This window comes from Convolutriloba macropyga, chromosome 14 (assembly GCF_964194025.1).
Source record: "Convolutriloba macropyga chromosome 14, txConMacr16.3, whole genome shotgun sequence".
Classification (NCBI taxonomy): domain Eukaryota; kingdom Metazoa; phylum Xenacoelomorpha; order Acoela; family Convolutidae; genus Convolutriloba; species Convolutriloba macropyga.
This window is the reverse complement of record NC_134481.1, coordinates 38,374,522-38,397,937: the sequence shown is the minus strand read 5'-3', so window position 1 is coordinate 38,397,937 and position 23,416 is coordinate 38,374,522. Positions and strand designations below refer to the sequence as shown.

The 23,416-nt window shown below is 35.4% G+C and overlaps 1 protein-coding gene across 1 annotated transcript in view; it reads left to right on the top strand.

Moving 5' to 3' along the window:
* Nucleotides 1-515: 515 nt before the first annotated feature.
* The window catches only part of LOC142353270 (dolichyl-diphosphooligosaccharide--protein glycosyltransferase subunit STT3B-like), a 45,037-nt gene continuing 22,136 nt past the window's right edge, over nt 516-23,416 (top strand). The window contains exons 1-7 of the mRNA XM_075405501.1: nt 516-914; nt 988-1,186; nt 1,256-1,410; nt 3,836-3,935; nt 9,247-9,398; nt 15,649-15,791; nt 16,643-17,224. Of these exons, the coding sequence (XP_075261616.1) occupies nt 534-914; nt 988-1,186; nt 1,256-1,410; nt 3,836-3,935; nt 9,247-9,398; nt 15,649-15,791; nt 16,643-17,224 (1,712 nt within the window). The 5' untranslated portion in view covers nt 516-533. The remainder of the gene's footprint in view (nt 915-987; nt 1,187-1,255; nt 1,411-3,835; nt 3,936-9,246; nt 9,399-15,648; nt 15,792-16,642; nt 17,225-23,416) is intronic.

Below are 23,416 nucleotides of genomic sequence, written 5' to 3'. Positions count from 1 at the left end.
CTTTATTGTTTAAAAAACCACATGGCGTCACAATTTCTTCAAAGTACTTAAAATCTGCTTTTTGTTCATGCAATTTCAACTGAAGTGAGTGCGTGACGTCATTTTTCACTCTTAGTGGAGCGAGTTTTCTGTTCTGGCTTACCTCACTCTCAAAAATGACTTCCTGACTCTGAAATAGACTTTTTACTGTAATTCAAAGAAATAAGGTCAAGTGAGTGCGTATCACTGTAATTGAAGATTATTTGAGAGCAGCTAACAGATTCTCAATCAAAACAAATCAGCTCAGCATTTAATGAAAAGATGCTATTGCGGATCTACAACGCTATTGTGTCTATTTCCTGTCAATCTGCACCTATGTTTCTTGTGTTCTATACACAAAATAGAGTGATAATGGAGTTGTTTTTTTTGTCATTTTTCGTATCATATCAGGCGTGGAATCCGTCTGAGTAATTCGTTCTCCAGTTCTGAATTCAGTTCTTTGCCTGTCGTGTTTAATCTGTACATTGTTTTAGATTGATTGGAAATCTTGAAACATGTCTGGCGAAGACATGTTTAAGCAGATTTCGAGTAGGAATGGAGCAGGAGCTCCTACATATAGTGCAAGTTTGAGCTCAAGTTATGCCTCTGAGGTTGGTCATTTTGGAAAAGGCAACTCGTCGAAAGCTCTGAACGAAAAGAAAATAGCAAACGCTGCTGAACGACTTCTTGTGGTAGTTATTTTAGCAATCTGTTGCATTGAGGGATTCATATCTCGCTTATTTGCTGTTATTCGATTTGAGAGTATAATTCACGAGTTTGATCCGTGGTTTAATTATCGGGCCACGTCTCAGTTGGTGGAGAATGGATGGTACCAGTTTTTAAATTGGTTTGATGACCGTGCTTGGTACCCCCTTGGGAGAATAGTTGGAGGAACTGTTAGTTTCTTTTTCCAAATTAGTTGTTTCTTTTTTAACGCGTTAATTCTATAAAGTTGAAACTTATGTTTAGGTATATCCTGGTCTGATGATAACGTCGGGCCTGATACATCTCATTTTGAATGGATTGAATTTCACCGTGCATATCCGAGATGTTTGTGTATTTCTTGCTCCCTTGTTCAGTGGTCTTACGGCGATTGCTGCCTATTTTCTTACAAAAGAAATATGGTCAAAAGGCGCAGGACTTCTAGCAGCCTGTTTCATGTGCATTGGTACGTACCACATAGATTACATCGGTTTTATCTTTTTAAAGCATTTTGAATTTCAATGCTGCATTTCAGTTCCTGGCTATATTTCTCGTTCTGTGGCTGGCTCCTACGATAACGAGGGAATTGCAATCTTTGCTCTGCTAATCACATACTATTTCTGGATCAAGTCGCTTAAAACTGGATCTGTAATGTGGGCATGTATCACAGCACTCTCCTACATGTATATGGTTAGTAGCGACGGAGACAGACACAGGAATTTTGAAAAATTAATTAGAATTGCAATAATTGATTGCTGGCTATAATTTAATTGCAATAGTTGATTGGAACGACTCAATTAATTGCTAATAATTAGAGAAAGTTGAAGCAACATTCTCTAAATCGTAAGTAATTCGATCAACGCATTTTTCTTTATAAAATGCAAAGACAATTATAGATAGATAGTCAAATCTATTGTTATGGTTTGTCAATTAATTTAGCTGATTGGCAAAATAGAAGTGTTTAATGTGTTTACCCTAAAAGTGTACCGAATTCGTATAAAAAAGTCACGAGACCATAAAAAATTGAATTATGAACAAAGAGTAGTTGAAGTCGAGAAAGCCGCCTTTGTCCATTGATCTGCTCCTGCAATGGGGGAGCTAGCCCATCATCTTCGAAAGCAATACGGGGCTTGGCAGTAAGAATCAGCGAGAGAAAAAAGGATTCATATTCTGACGTGATTACATGCATCAGGACAAAACTTAGCTTTGCGCTTTCGCTTAGCTGCATGTGGAGTCCTTTTGCGTCAAATCCAATAGATAGGTGCTACTTGTTCAATTGCTGTGAAACGAAGTTTGTAGAATTTTTATTAGTCCTGCTGGGACTAATGTAATTTTTAATGCGATTTTTTGTACTACCAACTTTTTGTCTGATTAAAAGCCGCGAAGCGATAGCGGCTATTATTGGGGACATCGTGGTATTTTTTAATTCGCCGTCTCCGTCGATGATTCCTGTGACCAATGGATTTCAATGACTTCTGCTTTGCAGTTAAAATTGATTGTGCGTGACGTCATTTCTTTGCTTTTAGGTCAATTGCGTGACGTACCTCACTCAAAAAATGACTTTTGAACTCACTTAACGAACTTGAAATTTTATGAACATTTACTAGTTAAAGATCAATAGTGTGCATCTAAGTAGTGCTAAACGTATATGACCTAATTCTTGAGTAATAAAGTTTTCAGTTTTTGATTTCGAATATTAATTTTGAGAAAGCTCTATTATGGCTTTCTCCTTATAGAGCGCATATGTCTCATAAAAATGACAGTCCCAATCTAGCCAAAAAGTCTAGTGGTCTATTAAGTGACTGGTGGTCAATCTGTCTATCTTATTTCTTTAGTTGTTTGAATTCGATGGAAGGCCACAAGCGTCTATCGCGGCTATTTTCCGGCAATCTGTTCATTTTTTTATCTGACCATTTGACTTTTATTCTCAGAAAACGATAAACAGGTAAAGACCGGATGTCATATTAAGTTGGTCTCTAATTAAGGAATTCACCGAAACTGTTTCAGACAAATTACTGTTGTGAAGGATGGTTCTTAGAGTTGGACCTCTTCCAACATAATTAACCCCATTTAATCATTTGGGCTAAAACTAGGCTCCCGAAACGCAGTTAGCTACCGACAAACCCAACGGGTGGTCCGACTTTTGAGAGCAATTGGCCCGATGTCATTGATTATGTCTATACCTACTGTAACATAACATAGATCAGGTCTGCTACATAATAAATTAATTTGAAAAGATAACCAGAATCATTGCGAGAAAAAGAACGCCAACGCTGAAAATAAAAATTCAACTTAGAAATAAAGAAGTCTCCTTTTAAGGATGCTCGAATTAGATCGATCATTTTCTGAGAAAAATGTTCTTTATTAGCCGAAATTTAGCGAATCTAAAAAGTATCTACGTTCGTTTCATAAAAGAGGCAGGTTTCTGGAATTATAGTAATCCAAGAACCAAAGCTAAATGATCGAACAAAATTTACTTTTTTTTCTACAACTACTTTACTAATCTGTTCTTAACAAATGAAGAAGTCGATTACCAAGTGACTTTTTCAAATTTAGAACTTGAAAAAATTAGCTGATCAAACATTTCTGGCAACATATTTTTAAGATCTTGAAGCCAATGAAGCTTGTCGTCCACACATGGACGAGGCTATGATTTAACTTTACCTAACAAAATCATTCAAGTCAGTTTGAGTTCTTTCCAAGCTCAATTTTCGGATGAATATTTTGGAAGAGAGTGACGTCATGCCAATCTTTAAATCGATAAGAAGGCCCTCATTGAGCAAAATCAACCAATTGGTCTTTGCAACGTATCGAGCAATAGTTTGTATATTGAATCTCATGTCAACTTATACCTAATCTCAATAATTTTAGTATGCTATCATACTTTCGAATGATAAAAGAGGCAACAGACCAAACCCTTACTGAAACACCTCAAACAACCAAAGCTAAGATTACCAAAAGTACTAAAAATTCCGTAGAAAAGTTGGAGCGCAGTCAGATAAACTATTTTTTTAGACAAACTATATTGAACATCTGGAAACTTATAGTAAAACAGGAACAACGGGGTTAGTAGTACGCTTTGGTGATCGAGGTTCTAAAGACAGTTTTATTTCAGGTGTCCGCATGGGGTGGCTATGTGTTCATCACCAATCTGGTGCCACTGCATGCATTTGTACTTGTTCTCATGCAGAGATACAGTCATCGCTTATATGTGGGTGAGTAACTTTTGTACAGCTTGTCTAATTAAAACGCACAAGAAAACGATAAAAGGCTTGATTTCTGAAGTCCATGAAGAGGTGTCTTACTTCCTTCTGACTCTAATTCAGTGGAAATGTAACTGGCTAAATGTTGGGGACTATATGACAAAGAATTTTAATTTAGCGGTTATTGAAAGTTTATTATTTTCTCTATTTTATTCGTCGCTTCTACCGTTGCTTATGTTACGGCCAGAAGTGAACAGACAAAACTGAATAGTACAAATTTTAGAGTAATCGTTTGTAAATACATGGTCTTTTTCCTTGTTTAATTTACAATAGATGTCATTCATAGGAATTGAGCGCGGCTACTCATTAATTGCGTTGGAACCAAAATTGAAGGAATTATTGCAGTCGTGTGAATGTATGATTGTATTGGGCCACTGTCTTTTTTTTAAGATCTGTTCACACATTTTAATGATTTTTGAAGTCAAATTGGAGTAGTGATTTTGGTCACGCCGAAACAGGAAGTGAAGCGAAAAAGCGAGTGATTTTGCGGCGTGAAATTTTTTTGCTCCAATTTTAAAGTAGAAAGAGAAAACGGTGTTTGACAAAAATTCGCTTTCTCGCCTATGAATTTTTGTTCACAACAGCTCCAAAATGACAACAAAATAGTTCACACTTTAAAATTGATTGCACAAAAGTCATTTTTTTCACTGGTTTTTTCCTCATTCAATTCCAATCTTGGTTATGGGAATCAATGGACGAACAGAAATTGGACTTGGCGGCTATTTTCCGACAATCTGCCGGTTATGTTTTAAAATTCTATTCTATTCGCATTGTAAGCCGTTTTTTAATCAATTTGACCAATTGGTTCCACTCTTCGATTTTAAAGCATCGTACTGTTCTAGAGTAATCTCTAATAACATTATTTGAAGTCTCTCAGTCAAGTAATTCTCACACTGATAAAGCAGGTTGCAACCAATCCCTACATCGAGGGGTATCACGCTACAACGAAATAAGTGCCAGACTTAGATAGAACACATCGCCCGTCGTTCGAGAGGAATTCGACCGAAGTAAGTTAGTTATGTTTTTAATAGCCGCCCTCATCTTCTCAGCCGGCTATTATAGCGCTCCTATTTTTTTTTACTTCGTCGAATAAAAAAATGTTCCGCTTTACCTCATTTTGCCGCTTTTTCAACATTTTGCGTGATATCTTTTTGACTTCTCTAGGCTAGTTTCTCTCTTCTCTCATTCTGCTAAAAGTCATTTTGAACATCAGTTGCTCAGCAAAGCAATTCAAAATGAACAGAGTCAGTATAAAAAATTGAAGTCAGAAAGAGAAACGGGATAAACCCATAAAGCCCAATTTTAGATGCCCGCTATTTGAACGTCGTTCCTATAAGTCTTATTTACCATCTCTAATGCTTATTGTTATTGATAGTAGCCCCTGTAGCCTCTCTCTAAGAAATAGAAGTATGTTCAACTACGAAATGCCATCAAAATAAATCGGACTTAAAAAAATGTTTTTGTACAAAATTCTTTTTTTTTCAATATCTTCTGTTATTTCAATCCCAATCATGCTTATTGGAATCAACGGCGGCTATTTTCCGGCAATCTGTCGGGTATGTTTATTAATTGCCGCGAAGCGATAGCTCGGGCCATTATTGGCCTTCTCTTGGTTTTTACTCAAAGAATTTGAATAGTATTGGAGAAGAATATTTTTTACGAATTGAAGAGGAGTATTGGCGGTGCGTCTTTTTTTATCGATAATTTAAGTGTACTTAAAATAGGTCGTAAAACTCACTGCCGCACGTGAAAACAAAGTGTTTAGGTCAAACGGCTGAACGAATTGAAAAACAGAGAAAAAATTTTGCTAAGCGAGCAAAATTTCATGCCCGGCCTTTTCGTTCGGACAGCATTTTTATATTTTTGTGCTAAGCGTTTTTGGGTAGATTGGGTTTTTTTACTAACCATGCCTGACAAGTAAGTGTTCATTAGGAAGAACTTTTGTCCATCTAAGCTATATAAGAGACGTTTAGATGCAATCCTGAGCTGTTTTGTGATTTCGACGCTTATGATGTTTTTATTTTTCTTTTATTTTTTGTATTTTTTCAAGCATTTTAATGTCTGATGTTTTTTGATTGAAAATAGTCCTTTTTTTTGGGGTTTTAGTTACCTTTTGATTTGGTTAATACCACTTTGAGTTTGTTTTAGTCGTAATAGATTGGCTAAATTCAGTGAGTTTCTTTTTCTGAACAATTGCTTTTTTTGAACAATTTTTAAATCTTTTTTCCTTTTCCCCTTTCAGAATAGTTTTGAATTTGAATAGCGTATAAAGAGTTGTCTCAAGGGCATTGTTACTACGTGAAAACGTTTTATTTAAAGGCTTGGTAGGCCAGATTTTCATAGAATAAATGAACCATTTTGCAGTTTTTTGTAGTTATTTTTTACTCATATTTTAAGTGTTCTCCATTGCTCTTGGGTGTAGTGTGGTGGTGCTCATTGAACAAACAAAAATTGTTTCTCTGGGTTTATTGAGAGCAGTTGCAACAATTTTTTTTGAAAATGTCTACAAATTAACAGGTTTTTTTGCTCGGCTTCTCTCGCTTCGAGATATATCGTTTGTTGTTTTTTTTTAAATGCAAGGTTAAAATTACAGAAAAAGGTGTTTGAACAAAAATTTGCTTTTTCGCCTGCGCGTTGTTGATTCTTGACTGGATTTTTTCTAAATGGTTTTGCCAATTCATTCATTCCATTCTAGTATGTTGTTTAGTTAATGAAAATTCTTTGTTGCTGTTAAGGACTTGTGTTACTCTGTTTTCTATTTCGTCGTCAAGTTTTTGGTTACGACCATATAATGTCACGATTAATTGATGTTCGTCCATTCATGCATATTTGACTGAATTGCTTGCATTACGTTTTTTTCTCTTATATTTGCGAGATTAAGTTATCTTACCAAAAGGTTGAAGTGTTCGATCCACAGTTGAATGAACAATGAGCTGAGAGATCAGGAATAACTAATTGAACAGCTGAATCAATTGATTGGAGCTGAATGTAACTCCAACTCCAAGAACAATAAGTTTAAAAGTAGCAGAGAAATCTGAATCAAATTATTTTTCAAACTTGAGGGAAAGTAAAACGATGTGCGCGAGACAGCAAAACACAGAAAATAAAAGACAGGATGCAAAATTCTTGCAATTTAAACTCTAGAAACCGTGCCCAATAAACAATTGTATATATGAAAAACGGCTATAGGTCCTCAACAAGGAGATTTAGCGGTTAAGTTTTGGTAATTAAGTCCATGTTCAGCTCTTATATTCTTATTTCAAATATCCATTTGTTTCCTGGGCATGGGTTCTAAAGTTTAAATTGCACGAATAGTTCCGCTTCCTGGCGGTTATTGTGTTTTGCTGTCTCGTGCACATTGTTTTACTTTCTGCTTCAAGTTTGAAAAATAATTTAGATTTCTCTGCTACTTACACCTACTGTTTTTTTTGCATTCAGCTCATCAGTTAAATCAGTTGCTCAATTAATTTGTTCTGTAATTTCATATAAAAGATACGAACCATGCGCTATCAATATAAAACAGTGAGAAAGTCTACTTTTGATCTACTGTCGACAATCGACCTGCTAGGGGTGTTGTTTTAACCGTTGAAAACCCACTAATCTGGCCCAAGACACCTTCTGATTACCCTGATTCCATTTGAAACAGAATTGCTATGAAAAATTAAAGACTAGTTTTGGGTGTGGCTTTTGATCTCAGATAAGTTCTCACGTGTGGCAAAGTTCTGATGCGAAAAATTGGTCTTGTCTGTAATCATGATTTTTCACTGATAAAATTCTTATCTCAACTTAAAGTTAGCCCAGCTCTGGTTATGATAGCGATGATTATTGTTCATAAATGAGGCTTTACCCGATTCGAACAACATAAAAGTTGCATCATTGGCTGAAGATCTTTTTCCAAACTGTTTTTGAGTTAATCATTGCTCTGTTGTGTTGTAGAATTATTTGCAGCTCAAAAATATACAAGTAATGGTGTTCGATGTATATAAAAACACATACATACTTTTAAAAAAGATGTATTCAAAATCGTTCATTCTCCATTGATTATTATTTTAGCTGTTAATTGACAACAATCCTTCGTTGTATTATCGGTACGTCACGATCTTGTTTACAATTTTTTTTACTTTCTTTTTAGACCCATTCAGCTGTGTATGCAGATGTTGAGCTAACCGAAGCTGCTGAGTCAGTAGAAATTGAAGGCGTGAAGAGCTTTTTAATTGCTCTTGAACGTAGTTCATAGCAATTATTGTAAACGTGTGTCTTTTTTTATGCAAAATTTTCGCTTGACAATTTTGACTTTTCGAGTGAATTTTACGCCCTTGACTTTTTGCATTTCGCGTGATCTAAAATTCTCTCTCAATCCCAATTTCAAGCAGCTGAACTCAATTGGCGGAAATTAAATACTCAAATTTAAATGAAAACTGCGCCGAAACTGGTGCCATTTTGTCCTTTAAATCTTTAGTGGTATATGATAACCTCTAATGTGGTTATTTGAAGCCCACTATTGATTTTTTGAGTGCCATTTAGACCCCCCCCGACTGAAACAGGCTGCAATTGATTAGAGCTCCCACTAGTCGTTCAAGAGCAATTCTTCCGACGTTTAGTTGGTTATGTTTAATTAATAAAGTTTCAGGAGCCCCTACCCCGTCCCTCGCAGTGAGATTGGGTCTAAGTTTAAGCTAGATACAAAAAAAACAAACCAACCATCTCGGCTCTCGTTGCAGAGCAATTCGTCTGACGGTAGTCGCTTGTTAATTGCTCTCGAACGAAGTTTGAAGCAAGTATGGTAACCGTGTTGGTCTTTTTTGTGCAAAATTTTTGCTTGGCCGAGTTGACTTTTGAGTGACTTTTGCGCCCTTGACTTTTTTGTTTTCTGTGAATTTTTTTCACTTTAAGTTTTTATTAGTGACTGTAGTGGTGTATAGTAACCTCGAATGAGGTCATTTGAAGCCACCATAGTCCCCCCCCCCCGTCTGAAGCAGGATCCAATAGGTGAGAGCTCTAAATTAGCTTTCATGGATTTCAATTTTTATAGGATTTTTCTCAGATGGTTTTCATGTTTTTTTTTATTTTATACTTTTCAAAACTCGTGGTAAGCTCTCTGATGTCATTTTTTGGCATTTTTATTTATGCGATTCTCGTCATTGCAGGAAACAGTCGGAAACTTTGTTTGGATCCATGCTCTTTTGTATGTTTTTGTGAAAACTAGTCAACATAAGCTGATTTATAGATATATACGTGTGTTAATGATGGTGTTGTATTGCAGCGTTCTCCGTGTGGTTCATAATGGGTCTGTTGTTGTCTATGCAAGTGCCTTTTGTGGGATTCCAGCCAGTGAGAACATCGGAACACATGGCAGCTGCCGGCACTTTCCTTCTCTTACAGGCCTATGCCTTCTTAGCCTACCTGAAAACTAAGGTAATCAACCAACCAACCCCCTGCAATTCAATATCAACACCATACACTACCCCTCCCCATCCCGGCCCATCCTCAGCACTATTGCAAAATCCATGGTAGATGCACAATAGATACAAAAATTGCCATAGTTATAATCGTGACAAATGTAGCTAATGTATTCAAGGATAGTATCAGAATCAACTATTTACCATAACATGCGTTTTTCAATGAATGAATTGGAATAAATACTTCTTGGAGCAGAACTCATCCAAATTCCCTGGAAAGCGTATATTGTCATTTTAAAATTGCTCTCAGAGGAAGTTTGATGCAATTATTGTAAACGTGTATTTTTTATGCGAAATTTTTGCTTGACCGATTTTGCGCTTTTGTTCTAGAACATTCTTTGACTTCTTGAGTGACCTTTTAACACTTTAATTCTTCATTTTTGAGTATCTGAGTGGCTATCGCTTAATTTTTTAGAAAAGTCAAGGTAATATTCAACGGCAGCGAAGGCTGAACACTGTGTTGGGAGATTGGATCGGAAATGAAATTATTCAGGTTGCATATCGACCAATCAGATTTAAGCACTCACTTGAAATAGAGCGTATGAGACGTTCGGTCGTGATAATTTGTTTGGTTGTTATAGATTCATCAAATTCAACGGTCCATTAAGACTTGACTATGGCTCGCGAGGCATGATCAAATGCGTCAATTTCACGTCAGCTCGCAAATAACTTCAGTCAATTTTTTAATCTACTATCCCAATTTTACCCTTTTCGATCTATTGTCCTTTTGATCTATTGTCCGGTCACTTGATCACATGTTTGGTTGCGATATTTTGATATGTCACACGAATCGAAAATTGTCCTGAATTAAAAAGGGACTGAAGCAGAAAAAAACTCAAATTGACACGAGCTGTTAGATAATTACCTCGATGAGTATTTGCTTGGGTTAATTGATCTCAGGTCCGGGTGTGATAGTTACATACCAAATCGCATGAACCCCGATGTTTACAGTATAGATGATTATTAACTGCTTTCAGACGAAGTCGGTCTTTTTTATGAGATTTTTCGCTTGACCGATTTTTCGTCTGACGCTTTTGACTTTTCGTCGTCAAAACGGGATAAACAGGTAGCGCCTAGCGGGCACTAAGTGCTCTTAGAGCATTTCAGCTCTGTTTCAGCTCAAACTGTTTTGGAGACTTAAACTTATGGTGTGAAGGCCGGTTCTTAGAGATTGAAGACACCCCCACTGTTGACCCACCCCCCTACTATTGCCCCCCCACCACGCTGTTGTCCCCACCCCAGTGATTCCCCCCTCCCTCCCCATCAGCCCCCCCCCCCCCCCCCGGTGCCCCCCGTGGCTACTGACGAACAACCGATCGCTAAAAACATGCAATTTTATACTAATTTTCGCAATTTTTTCAAGCTTTTTTTGAGTATTTTCAGCCATAGGTGTCAAGGAACTTCCTCTAGGGTTTTATAATAATTTACTGCATAGTTTGTAGTTGTAGTGGAGTTTTAACTTTTAAACATCACAAATTTTAGCTTTTTTTGACAAAACGTGCAAAATTTTTCAGTTTTTTGGACATTTATTTTTCATTATCCACGTCTTTCCAGACGCATCGGCCAGAAAACTTCCTTAAGGCTTTGGTAAAAAATTATTGAAAAAATTTTGTTTAGCATGGAATAGCTTTCATTTTTTTAATATGACAAATTTTATCAATTTCTTTTTTTATAAAACTTACATTTTCAAGTTTTTTGAAAATTTTTGTCTGTTTTTAAGTTTCTCCAGCCTCAAGAGCAGAGAAACCTCTCTTCCTCTAGGGTTTGAGAATAGTTTACTGCATAGCTTTTTTAAAAAATGGAAAGTTTTTCAAGATTTCAACATCACATAATTTAGCATTTTTTTGATAAAACATGCTAACTTTTTTATTTTTTTTTGGACATTTTCATTATCCATGTCTTTCCAGACGCAGGGGCCAGAAAAGGTCTTTACGGGTTGGATAATAAACTACTGAAAAAATTTTATTTACCATGGATTAGTTTTCAATTTTTTAAAATGACAAATTTTATCAATTTTTTTAATAAAACTTTCATTTTTTTCAAGTTTTTGAAATTTTTGTCGATTTTTAGGTTTATCCTGCCTCAAGGGCCGAGAAACCTCCTATAGGGTTTGAAAATAGGTTCATGTATAGTTTCGAAATGTAATAGAATGTTTTTCAAGATTTTAACATCGCGAATTTTAGCATTTTTTTGACAGAACGTACAAATTTTTTCAATTTTTTTGACATTTATTTTTCATTATCCGCGTCTTCCCAGAAGCAGGGGCCAGAAAACGTCCTTAAGGGTTTGATAATAGGTTACTGAAAAAATTTCATTTGCCTTGGAAAAGCTTTCAATTTTTTAATATGACATCATTTTTTTGTTTTGATAAAACTTGCATTTTTTAAGTTTTTTGAAAATTTTTGTCTGTTTTTAGGTTTCTCCAGCCTCAAAAGCCACATAACCTCGTCAAAGTTTTTTGATTTTTTTTGAATTTTTCATCAGGCTTGATGAATAGCTGTCGCATAGTTTCTAGAGTTAATGGAATGGTTAACAATTTTTTAATGACTTGCATTAGCACTTTTTTAGTTCGGAACATTTCCACTGCGAAATCTGGGAGCTTTTCTTTTTAGTTTTGCAAAATTTTGCAAGTTTTGAAAATAGCAGCTTTTTATTCGATTTATTTGATAACAAAGCTAGAAAACTAAGAGTTGCAGAGTCGAATCAAGCTAAAGCTAGGCTCACTAAACCGTGGCTTGCTACTGACGAAGCCAGCCGCTCGCCGGTCGTTTGAGAGCAATTCGCCCGACGTTAGTCGGTTTTGTTATTATTTGGTTGTTTTTAATTTTTTTTAATTAATCAAATTTCATTTCTCACAATTACTCTTTCAATTAGTTAAAATTACTGTTTCAAAAATTAAGTCTCTAATTATAATTAAATTTTGATGGGCTTAGTAAGTTAATAATTTTTAATTATCAATTTTTGAACCTTCTCTATTTCTGTCACCATGTAAGATAGACGACGCTATAAACAACCGGATGTATAATCAACTGAGTTCACGTACAGCTATGCCAACGTATAACTGGTTATTATTAAATTCTCTTGAATGAAGTTTGAAGCAATTATTGTAAACGGGTCCTTTTTACGGATCGAAGAGAAAAATTGGTTTTCTTTAAAGTTAATGTTCTTTACCGGAAGATCTTTTCGTTCAGAGGGCGTTTTGACCTAAATGCGAAAGTGAGTAAAATTGACGTGTGAACTAATTTTTCTGAGCGAGAGAAGTTTTTGATCATTTGCTATATTCCACTTTGAAAAGTGTTTTTGAGGGAATGGCGCTTATAGATACCATTTTTAGCCGTTTTTTTTTCAATTGGCTTTTTTGTAATTTGGTTTTTTTGTGGGAATAATCTTTAGTCGATGCTAATCATACCATCTGATATTGTTGCGGTCGAGCCTCTGATATGTGTTCATACCCTCTAATATGAGCCTAACAAAACGTTCTAAGTGTAAAATGAGCTGAAATTTCAATTTCCAGTTATTTTTTTTGGCTTTTTAAAATTTATTTCATTTTTGCTTCAAGCGCTTTGATTTGCAAAAATCAATGCATGTAGCATGTTCCCTCTGGTAATTTAATTATTTATTGAACGCCTCCTAACGTGAGAGGAAGAAGTGCACCTTTGAAAATGGTTTGCTTTTTCAAAACGTCTCCTTGTTTTAGAATCTTGAACTGTTTTCTTAATTTTTTTACAGGAGGATGACTTGGTAGTTTGATCATCAAATTATTAATGATACGTTCTACTTGGCTTTTAGCTTTCAAGAATTGAGTAGTTTTTGTTTTGTTTTGTTTTTTGCACTTCAATCATATTCTCCTTATTTTAGCATTAATCATTCTACAATTCGCCTTAGACCTAGAATTTTACTCTTTCTGCATTTATCTGTTAAAATTTTTTAAATGATTTTAATCTATTTCTAGATTTTTGTTTTTTTGGTTAGCATTTTATCTCATTTAATATTATTTAGCAGAGTGTACTGGAATTCCGTTTACAAGTTTTGACTGATTGTTTATTTCTGCATATTCTTGCGGCCTCCATTTTAGTACTAAATGATTTTTTGCCTTTGAGTTTTATACTGTTTCATTTGTCATCTTCATGATTAATTTAAATTTCGCTATAATTTAAACTCATTTTGTCTGATATCTCCAACAGAGAAGTTAATCTCATTTTTGTCTTAATTTATATTCCTCAAAAACGAAGCATATCGTGTTTTCTTTAGTCCTAAAGTTTTAATGCTCCTTTTTAAAGATCAGTTTAGTTTCTAAGAAATCTATCTGCCTTTTTCTTTCACAATGTGTCTTTTGGGTAGCAAAGATGATTGTGGAGTTCTAGTTTTTTATAACGAGTTTCAAAAATTGTTTCATCACAGTATTTTGCCCGGTCAGCTTTTTGAGCTCCATCCTCAACGTTTTATGACATTTTACAATGTTACCAAATGTTTTTACATGAAAGTTTGCGGTATCAAGATTTCAAAATATTTAATCAAAATCTGTCTTGTTTTAAATCTGCGCGACTTTTTGTATTGTTTCTGTATGATGTAATTATTTGTATTTTTAACTTCCAATCATCCCAATGCTCAAATATATCTCTCTATGACAGCGGTGTAACATTTACAAATTTTTGATGAAATCCGTTGAGGATAAGAGCCACTGTTTTAAGAAGAACTAATTGTTTTCTTCCGGCTATGTTTTTAACATATGTGATTTTAGCCCCTCCTGAAGTAGGCTGTGTGTCGAAAAACCAATTCAATAAATACGTCAGCGCTAAGTTTCTAAACCGATCAGATCACTTCAAATAAGTTGAGCGCAAAAACTCTGGAGCAGTCACTGAAGTAACGTGAATTTGCGTTATCATATATCAGGACGAGAAAATTTGGCCGAGATAATTTTTAAGCCGGCAAGGATAATGCGGTCGGTCCATGGCCATGCCTTGACTGCCCGTGAGACTTGAAATGCATTTATGACAACCGAACTAGTGCTTTGCTTGCCCTGGCAGATTTTAAAATCATCAGATCTAGCATTTCATTTATAGTTAGTTACTCTAGCAGTTTCGGCACTTTTAAATCAGTTCCAGTTTCGGCACTTTTAAATCAGTTCCAGTTTCGGCACTTTTAAATCAGTTCCAGTTTCGGCACTTTTAAATCAGTTCCAGTTTCGGCACTTTTAAATCAGTTCCAGTTTCCGCACTTTTAAATCAGTTCCAGTTTCGCACTTTTAAACTTCGGCATAGTTGTACGTAAAGATCAACTGAATTCTTTTTAGTTGAAGCAGTTTATCTCAAAAATATAAAGGGGAATTGCGTCAACTGAGCTTCCCGGGTAATTTTACGTAAATTTAGTGGCATATGAACAGACTACCCTGAAATGCCCAATTTTATGGAATTTTCTGATTTTCATGTTCATTTTAGTTTGTCTTGATTGTCAATATTTTTAAGGATGAAAATTGTCATTATTCTTCAATCAATTCCTCCCTGTAGAATTTTTTAATGAGCCACAGCCAAAAATGTCAGAGGGTAAGAACTGAACATCATAACTATTTCAAGCAGCATTGATTGAGACAATATTGATGATTTTAAAAAATTTAAGTTCACTTGGCTGGGAAAATGAGCAAATTATAGGTAGTTATGTGTAATGAGCGAGTTAAAAATAGAGGCGAACTCATAATAAGCCACACGTTGTGTATAGGTTAGACTAGAATGTAATTATCATGCATACCTTGAGCTGCCTTGAATATTTTTCTGATCTTAAAAAGCTTAGCAAAAGCCAAACTGATTAAAAAGGTATTTTATTTCAACTTACGTGGGTGACTATTGTTCCTGTCTCTATAACGAATTTAAAAATGTCATTGATGACTAGTAGGATTAATGTAATGGCAACCTACTTAATAGCCACAAAAATTATGCATGCTGTAAACTGAAATTTGGTTGAGGGTACTTTCGGTTAACTGACGTGATTGAAAGGTACAAACATGACAACAGAAATGCTCCAGAAGCCGAATGCCCGAAAAAGAAGAGAAGTCAAGATAATCTTGGCAGCTACCAGAATTGCAAAAAATCTGCATTTTCAGACATGGCATGGTTCTATGGTTTCTTTGAAGTTTGAAAAAAGTTCGAGTTTGAAAGCTATAAGCCGAGATTTAAGTTGTGTTTGCAATATGTTTTAACTTTGCGTTGTAGGTTTCGTCGGAACAATTCAAAGCCCTATTTGTGTATGCAGTGATAGTGAGTGCTGGATGTGTGTTCACTGGGGTGGTGGCTCTCACCTACTTGGGATATATTGCACCCTGGAGTGGACGATTCTACTCTCTCTGGGATACTGGGTAAGCACACCTAAATTTGGGTTCTCATCTGTTTTCTAAACAAGTTGCCGACCCCTTTCTATAGAATATATCCATTGCGCCAAGCTGTGAATTATAATGAAAAGAGAGCGTAATTAATTGCTAAATCGCAAAATTTTCGCTTGACGATTTTGACTTCTTGAATGACTTTTACGCCCATGACTTTTTGCGTTTCGCGTGATCTAAAATTCTCTCTCAATCACAATTTCAAGCAGCTGAATTCAATTGGCGGCAATTCAATACTAAAAGTCAAATGAAAAGTGCGCCGAAACTGGTGCCATTTTCACTTTAAATTATTATAATGGTATATCTTATCCTCTAATGTGGTTATTTGAAGCCCACTATCGAACTTCCTGCACATCCTCGTGTGCGTTCGAGAGCAATTCTTGCGACGTTTAGTCGGTTATGTTTGTAAGTAATATTGCAAAAATCTTAAGAGTTGTTGCAATCTGTAGTGGTATGAGTGTTGAGGCATTTGTACTTAGTGTGAGTATTAACCATACAGAATGTTTTTCTTGGTTGCCTTAACTCTTCGAGAACAACAGCTCAAAAATTATCTATCCTTCAAAGATAACAGCTCAATTCTGGAGCTAGCTCTTTAAGTGTGCTAAGGTAATTTTTAACAAAAAGAGCCTGCGTTAAATTATACCTGATAACGGTTCCTATGAACTCCATAACATTAATCATATTTTTTTAGAGATTTTTCCCACAACCAAGACACACACACACGTCACGGGCTTTTAGAAGGCTTTTAACAATGAATGCTAAATTATTGGCCTTTGACTCAAAATGGCCTTGACCAATAAGGTTTGAGTTATGTATACTGGTTTCAGTTATGCCAAGATCCACATTCCGATCATCGCCTCTGTCTCGGAACACCAGCCCACAACATGGGTGTCTTTCTTCTTCGACCTGCACATCCTCGTGTGCGCATTCCCAGCTGGCATCTGGTTCTGTATCAAACGAGTCAACGACGAACGTGTTTTCATTGTCCTCTACGCTGTCTTCGCTTCATACTTCGCAGGAGTAATGGTCAGACTGATTTTGACTCTGACGCCTGTGGTCTGTATCGGAGCTTCAATCATTTTCTCAGAAAGTTTCTCCAAGTATATCATTTCGGAGACTAACGAACTGGCCGCTCAGAACGCAGCCAATGACGAAGATGATGCTTACGAGAATGGTTCGGCCGCTTCTCCGAGTGGTCCAGGAAAGAAAAACAAAAAGTTGTACGACAAAGCTGGGAAAGTGAAGCCACCGAAAGAGAAAGAGGAAATGAGTTTGGGAACTAACTTGAAGTCTGTGACGGTGTTTACACTGTTGATAATGCTGCTGTTGTTTGCAGTCCATTGTACATGGGTGACTAGCAGTGCGTATTCGAGTCCTTCTGTTGTATTGGCTTCTCAAAACAACGATGGGTACGGTTCAATGATCATAATCCGAATTCTGTTGTGACTCTAGATACCAAATGTTGGTTTTATGGATGACCCATTTTATAAATCGTGCAGTAGGTTTTGTCTAGTGATAGATGTACCAAATGACGAATATGTATATGAAGTTAAAATTATCACGGCAGCAAAAATACTTCCTGTTGCTAGTTTGCTTAATTGGTTCTTATTAATAGCCGCCCTCATTTTCTCAGACTGTTATTATAGCGCTCCTATTTTTACGACTCGAACAGGGGTATTGGAGAAGTCCTTTTTTAAAAATCAATTTTATTGGAGTGAATTTCGAGGCAGGAAATGAAGCGCGAGGAAAATTTTGGAGTGGCTTGGGTGCTGGGTTTTTGATAATTAACCTGACATTTTCACCAATTGGCAGGTTTTTCAGCTCTTTTGCTGAATTCTAGGCAAATTTTAATAATTTTTCGCTTTTTGTTTTGTTTAAATGCTTTGTGTGGAATTTTGATAGACGCGTATTACTTCAAGAGTTTTTAGATACCTAGTGAGTACAGTTTTATTGGTATTAAAAAAAAATTTTTTTTGAGAATAATGACAATAAACTGAGAAATTTTAAATTATTTTCCTTAATTTTTGAGCATGTTTTTTCTAATCTTATATAAGTTTCTTAGCCTATTATGACCTTCCTGTCGTTTTTCGAGTATTTTAGTACTCTATTTTTCCAAATACTTTGTGGCTCTATGTGCTCTCGTAATCTCAAAAAATTCATAATCTTTTTAGCGATTTTTTTCAAGTTGTTTGTAATGCTTTTCGTATTCTTCGAAGTTTTTATAGCATTTGGGGATGTCTGTGGCTCAAGTTAGTTATTTTTGATGCATTTTGATTTTTTTTCAGTTGTTATGGTAATGATGATTGAGTAATTTTTAAGCAGATTTTGGCGGATTTCCGTTTTTTGCTTATTTTTTATTTCTTCTGATTTTGTTCTTTTCGGTACTTTTCACTTAGCGAAAAGAGGTGAGCTTTTCGCTTACTCCTCATTATTTTTTTCAGAGCTCTTCTAGAGGTTTTGCTGAAAATCAATGGAAGCTATATAGCACACTTTTCATTGAAAAGTAATACAAATGTCTGTTTTTTTCGTTCTGTGTTTTTTATTGTATGAATTGGCAGGTTCTTCGATCGGTGTATGCTTGACCAGAATTAGCGGTGAACGTTTTAATAGCTAGAATTAGCAGTGAAAATAATGGTATGAAAATAGGATATTGGAAATTTATCCCTTATTTGAAGATAAATTTTGTCTAAGTTTTGAAGAGATTTCTGTTTTTTGATTTTGTCCTTCATTCCCTTTGCCTTACCTCCGTTCTCTCATTAGAATTTTTTATTGAATTTTCTGTCAATATGTAGTCGTTTAATGAAAGAAAAGTAAACATGTTGCGTGGTCCTTTGACAAAAGTTGTTTTGGAGTTTCGTTATATAAGGAATTTATCAGATGCTTTATCATCTTTTCTGTTCAAATACTTTTTCCTTGTTCCATTTCATGTTATTTTTTTGAAGTAATTAGTGTTATTTATTAGGACAATGATTATGTTGGAAGGTCAATTTTTTTCTTGGAGTCGTTTCCAGAATTCATCGGGCTATATTTTTTCCATCGTTGAAAAAAAAACTTGTTTCGCTTGACCTCATCTTGCCGCTTTTTCGAAATTTTGCGTGAAATTTTTTTGACATCAAACTAGATTCATTTTTCCCTCATTCTGCTCAAAATCATCTCAAACGGCAGTTGCTCAGCAGAGCGATCTAAAATCAGTTATTTAGCGATCTAAAATCTAAAAAGCAGAGCGATCTAAAAGTTAGTTATTTTTGATGCATTTTGATTTTTTTTTTCAGTTGTTTTGGTAATGATGATTGAGTAATTTTTAAGCAGATTTTGGCGGATTTCCGTTTTTTGCTTATTTTTGCTTATTTCTTCTGATTTTGTTCTTTTCGGTACTTTTCACTTAGCGAAAAGAGGTGAGCTTTTCGCTTACTCCTCATTATTTTTTTCAGAGCTCTTCTAGAGGTTTTGCTGAAAATCAATGGAAGCTATATAGCACACTTTTCATTGAAAAGTAATACAAATGTCTGTTTTTTTCGTTCTGTGTTTTTTATTGTATGAATTGGCAGGTTCTTCGATCGGTGTATGCTTGACCAGAATTAGCGGTGAACGTTTTAATAGCTAGAATTAGCAGTGAAAATAATGGTATGAAAATAGGATATTGGAAATTTATCCCTTATTTGAAGATAAATTTTGTCTAAGTTTTGAAGAGATTTCTGTTTTTTGATTCTGTCCTTCATTCCCTTTGCCTTACCTCCGTTCTCTCGGAATTTTTTATTGAATTTTCTGTCAATATGTAGTCGTTTAATGAAAGAAAAGTAAACATGTTGCGTGGTCCTTTGACAAAAGTTGTTTTGGAGTTTCGTTATATAAGGAATTTATCAGATGCTTTATCATCTTTTCTGTTCAAATACTTTTTCCTTGTTCCATTTCATGTTATTTTTTTGAAGTAATTAGTGTTATTTATTAGGACAATGATTATGTTGGAAGGTCAATTTTTTTCTTGGAGTCGTTTCCAGAATTCATCGGGCTATATTTTTTCCATCGTTGAAAAAAAACTTGTTTCGCTTGACCTCATCTTGCCGCTTTTTCGAAATTTTGCATGAAGTTTTTTTGACATCAAACTAGTTTCATTTTTCCCTCATTCTGCTCAAAATCATCTCAAACGGCAGTTGCTCAGCAGAGCGATCTAAAATCATTCGAGTCATAAAAAACGAAATCAAGAATAGAAACGGGATTAACCCATAAAGCCCAATTTTTGATGATCGGTGCTTGAAGTATATTCCTATGGGTTACAGCTGGCATCTCTAGTGCTTATTAGTTTTGTTATTAGCTCCTGTATCACTAAGAAACAGGAGTATGTTCAACTACGAAATGAACTCAAAATAGTTTGCACTTTAAAATTTTTTTAAAACCCAAATATTTTTTTTTTCGTTCAATCCCAATCGTGGTTATGGGAATCAACGACGGCTATTTTTTGCAATCTGCCCGTTATATTTGATAGCTGCCCTCATCAAAGCAGGCTGTAATTGCAGCGCTAGTTTTTATACAATCTAAATGATTTGGATGGTTTTGGTGGTCTGTCTTTTTTTTTACAGTCCAGAGGAATTGTATTGTATTGGGGCGCCGTCTTCCGTCTTTAAAGATCTCTTTGCTTATTCGAAATTTTTGGTCAACGAGAAGTCGAATTGTAGTAGTTGTTAGTTTCACCGTAATGTTCTAAAGAGCAAAAAATTGAGTATCTTAAAGCGTGAATTGTTTCTCAATTTAATTTAAGGCGTCAAGGAGAGTGTAATGGTTTTTATGTTAGCTATTGTATCAATTGCTCTCAAATGAAGTTCGTAGCAATTATGTTAGTCCTTTGGTCCTTATTGTCTGACCAATTTGACTTTTCGTTTTCAAGAACGGGATAAACAGGTAGCGCTCGGAGGACATTAAATTCTTTTTTATTAAGTTTAACTTTATTGGTATTAAACCTTTTTTTATTGAGAATAATGACAATAAACTCAACTTTTAAAACTTTTTCCTTAATTTTTTTGCTTTTTTTTCATGTTTTTCTAATTTTAGATAAATTTTTTAGCCTATTTAATCTTTTAGTACTCTATTTTTTTTGGGCTCTATCTGCTCTTGTAATCTCAAAATATTCTTCATCTTTTCTCAATTTTTTTTCAAGTTGTTTGTAATGCTTTTTTGTATTCTTCGAAGTTTTTATAGCATTTGGGGATGTCCGTGGTTCAATGCAGATTTTGGCGGATTTCCGTTTTTTTAATTGTTTTTGCTAATTTCTTCTGATTTTGTTCTTTTTGCTACTTTAGGCTAGCTTCTCGCCTACTCCTCAATTTTTTTCAAAGCTCTTCTAGAGATTTTGCTATAAATCAATGGAAGCTAGACAGCACACTTTTCATTGAAAAGTAATACAAATGTCTGTTTTTTTCGTTCTTTGCTTTATTGTATGAATTGGCAGGGTCTTCGATCGGTGTATGCTTGTCCAGAATTAGCAGTGAAAGTTTTAATAGCTAGAATTAGCAGTGAAAATAATGGTCTGAAAATAGGATATTGGAAATTTATCCCTTATTTGCAGATAATTTTTGTCTAAGTTTTGCAGAGAATTCTATTTTTTGATTTTGTCCTTCATTTCCTTTGCCTTACCTTCGTTCTTTCCTTAGAATTTTTGCTTGAATTTTCTGTCAAATTGAAGGCGTTTAATGAATGAAAGGTAAACATGTTGCGTGGTCTTTTTGCCAATAGTGGTTTTGGAATTTCGACTTATAAAAGAATTTTTTATCAGATGGTTTATCATCTTTTCTGTTCAAATACTTTTTCATTGTTCCATTTCATGTTATTGTTTTGATGCAATTAGTTCTATTTATTAGGAGAATGATTACGTTGAAAGGTCATTTTTTGTTGGAGTCGTTTCCGGAGTTCATCGGGCTATATATCCATTCGTCGAAAAAAATTTGTTTCGCTTGACCTCGTCTTGCGGCTTTTTCGACATTTTGCGTGAAATCTTTTTGACTTCTTCAAACTCGTTTCATTCTGCTGAAAGTGTTCTCAAACAGCAGTTGCTCAGCCAAGCAATCTAAAATTAAGGGAGTCATAAAAAGAAACGGATAATACAAACGGGATTAACCCATAAAACCCAAGTTTAGATGATGCTGCTTGAAGTTTGTTCTTATGGGTTAGTTAGCATCTCTAATGATTGTTAGCTTTGATATTAGCCTCTATGCCAATAAAAAACAGGAGTATGTTTAACTACGAAATGACCTTAAAATAGTTTGCACTTTAAAAATGTTTTTTTTTGAACCCAAATCTTTTTCCATTTTTTCGTTCAATCCCAATCGTGGTTATGGGATTCAACGGCGGCTATTTTTCGACAATCCGCTGGTTATGTTTGATAGCTGACCTCTTCTAATCAGGCTAATATTGCAGCGCTATTTTTTCACAATCTAAAGGATTCGGATTGTTTTGTTGGTCTGTCTTTTTTGACAACCCAGAGGAATTGTATTGTATTGGGGCACCGTCTTCCGTCTTTAAAGATCTCTTCGCACATTCGAACTTTTTAGTCAATGAGATATCGAATTGTCGTAGCAGATAGTTTTACGGGAATATTCTAAAGAGCGAAAAATTGAGTAGCTCAAAGCCTAAATTTTTCTATTTTAGGCGTCAAGGAGAGTAATGGTTTTTTTTATGTTGGCTATTGTATTAATTGCTCTCAAAGGAAGTTTTTAGCAATTATATTAGTTCTTAGGTCTATTTTGTGCAATTTTTTGTTTGACCGATTTATTATCTGGCCCATTTGACTTCATCCTCAAAAACAGGATAAACAGATAGGGCTCCGAGGGCCTTAAGAGCCGTAAGCATTTCTATACTCTAAGAATATGATTCACCAGAACTGTTTTGAGAAAATATCATTGGGTGGAGGCAGGTTGTGAAGTTTGACCCCCTCAGTCACTCCACCCCCGACATCAGCCCCCCATTACCCTTCTGCACCTCCATCCTCCACATATTGATTTGAACCAACCCTTTCCTATCTAGCCTTCGCAACCCTACCTCCCCTCCCCCATCGCTTGAGCCCCCCCCCTACATCGCCTGCCCCCACCAACACGCATACACACTCCGGTTACCCCCTTGTGCTAGAATCCCGAAGCACCAGCTGCCTACCACCGAAGCCAACCGCTCGCAGACTGTTTGAGCGCAATCCGCCCGGTTTTAATTTGTGATACGTTGATATTTGTTGATATTTTTAATTGCTCTCGAATGAGAGGCAATTATCAAAACGTGAGTTTTTTATTCTGATTTTCATTTGACAGTTTTTGCGCTTTTCTTCTAGAATACTCTTTGACTTCTCAATTGACTTTGTCACGCCCTTCTTGATTTTTGGGTGATTTCAATTGCTATCACTCCAAAATAAAGTTGTTTTTCAAACAAAACCGATTGTTAGGGGGACATTGACAAGCTCTGATAGCCGAGTGGTTAATGCCTTTGTCGAGGTGACGCAATCGGAATCAGGAGGTCTGGGTTCTAACCCGACTTTTTAAATGTTTTTGCACCCATAATGAAAAATTTCCCCCACCTGAATTAAATTTTCCCCCACCTGTCATTCGTAGCAATGTTTCCGACGT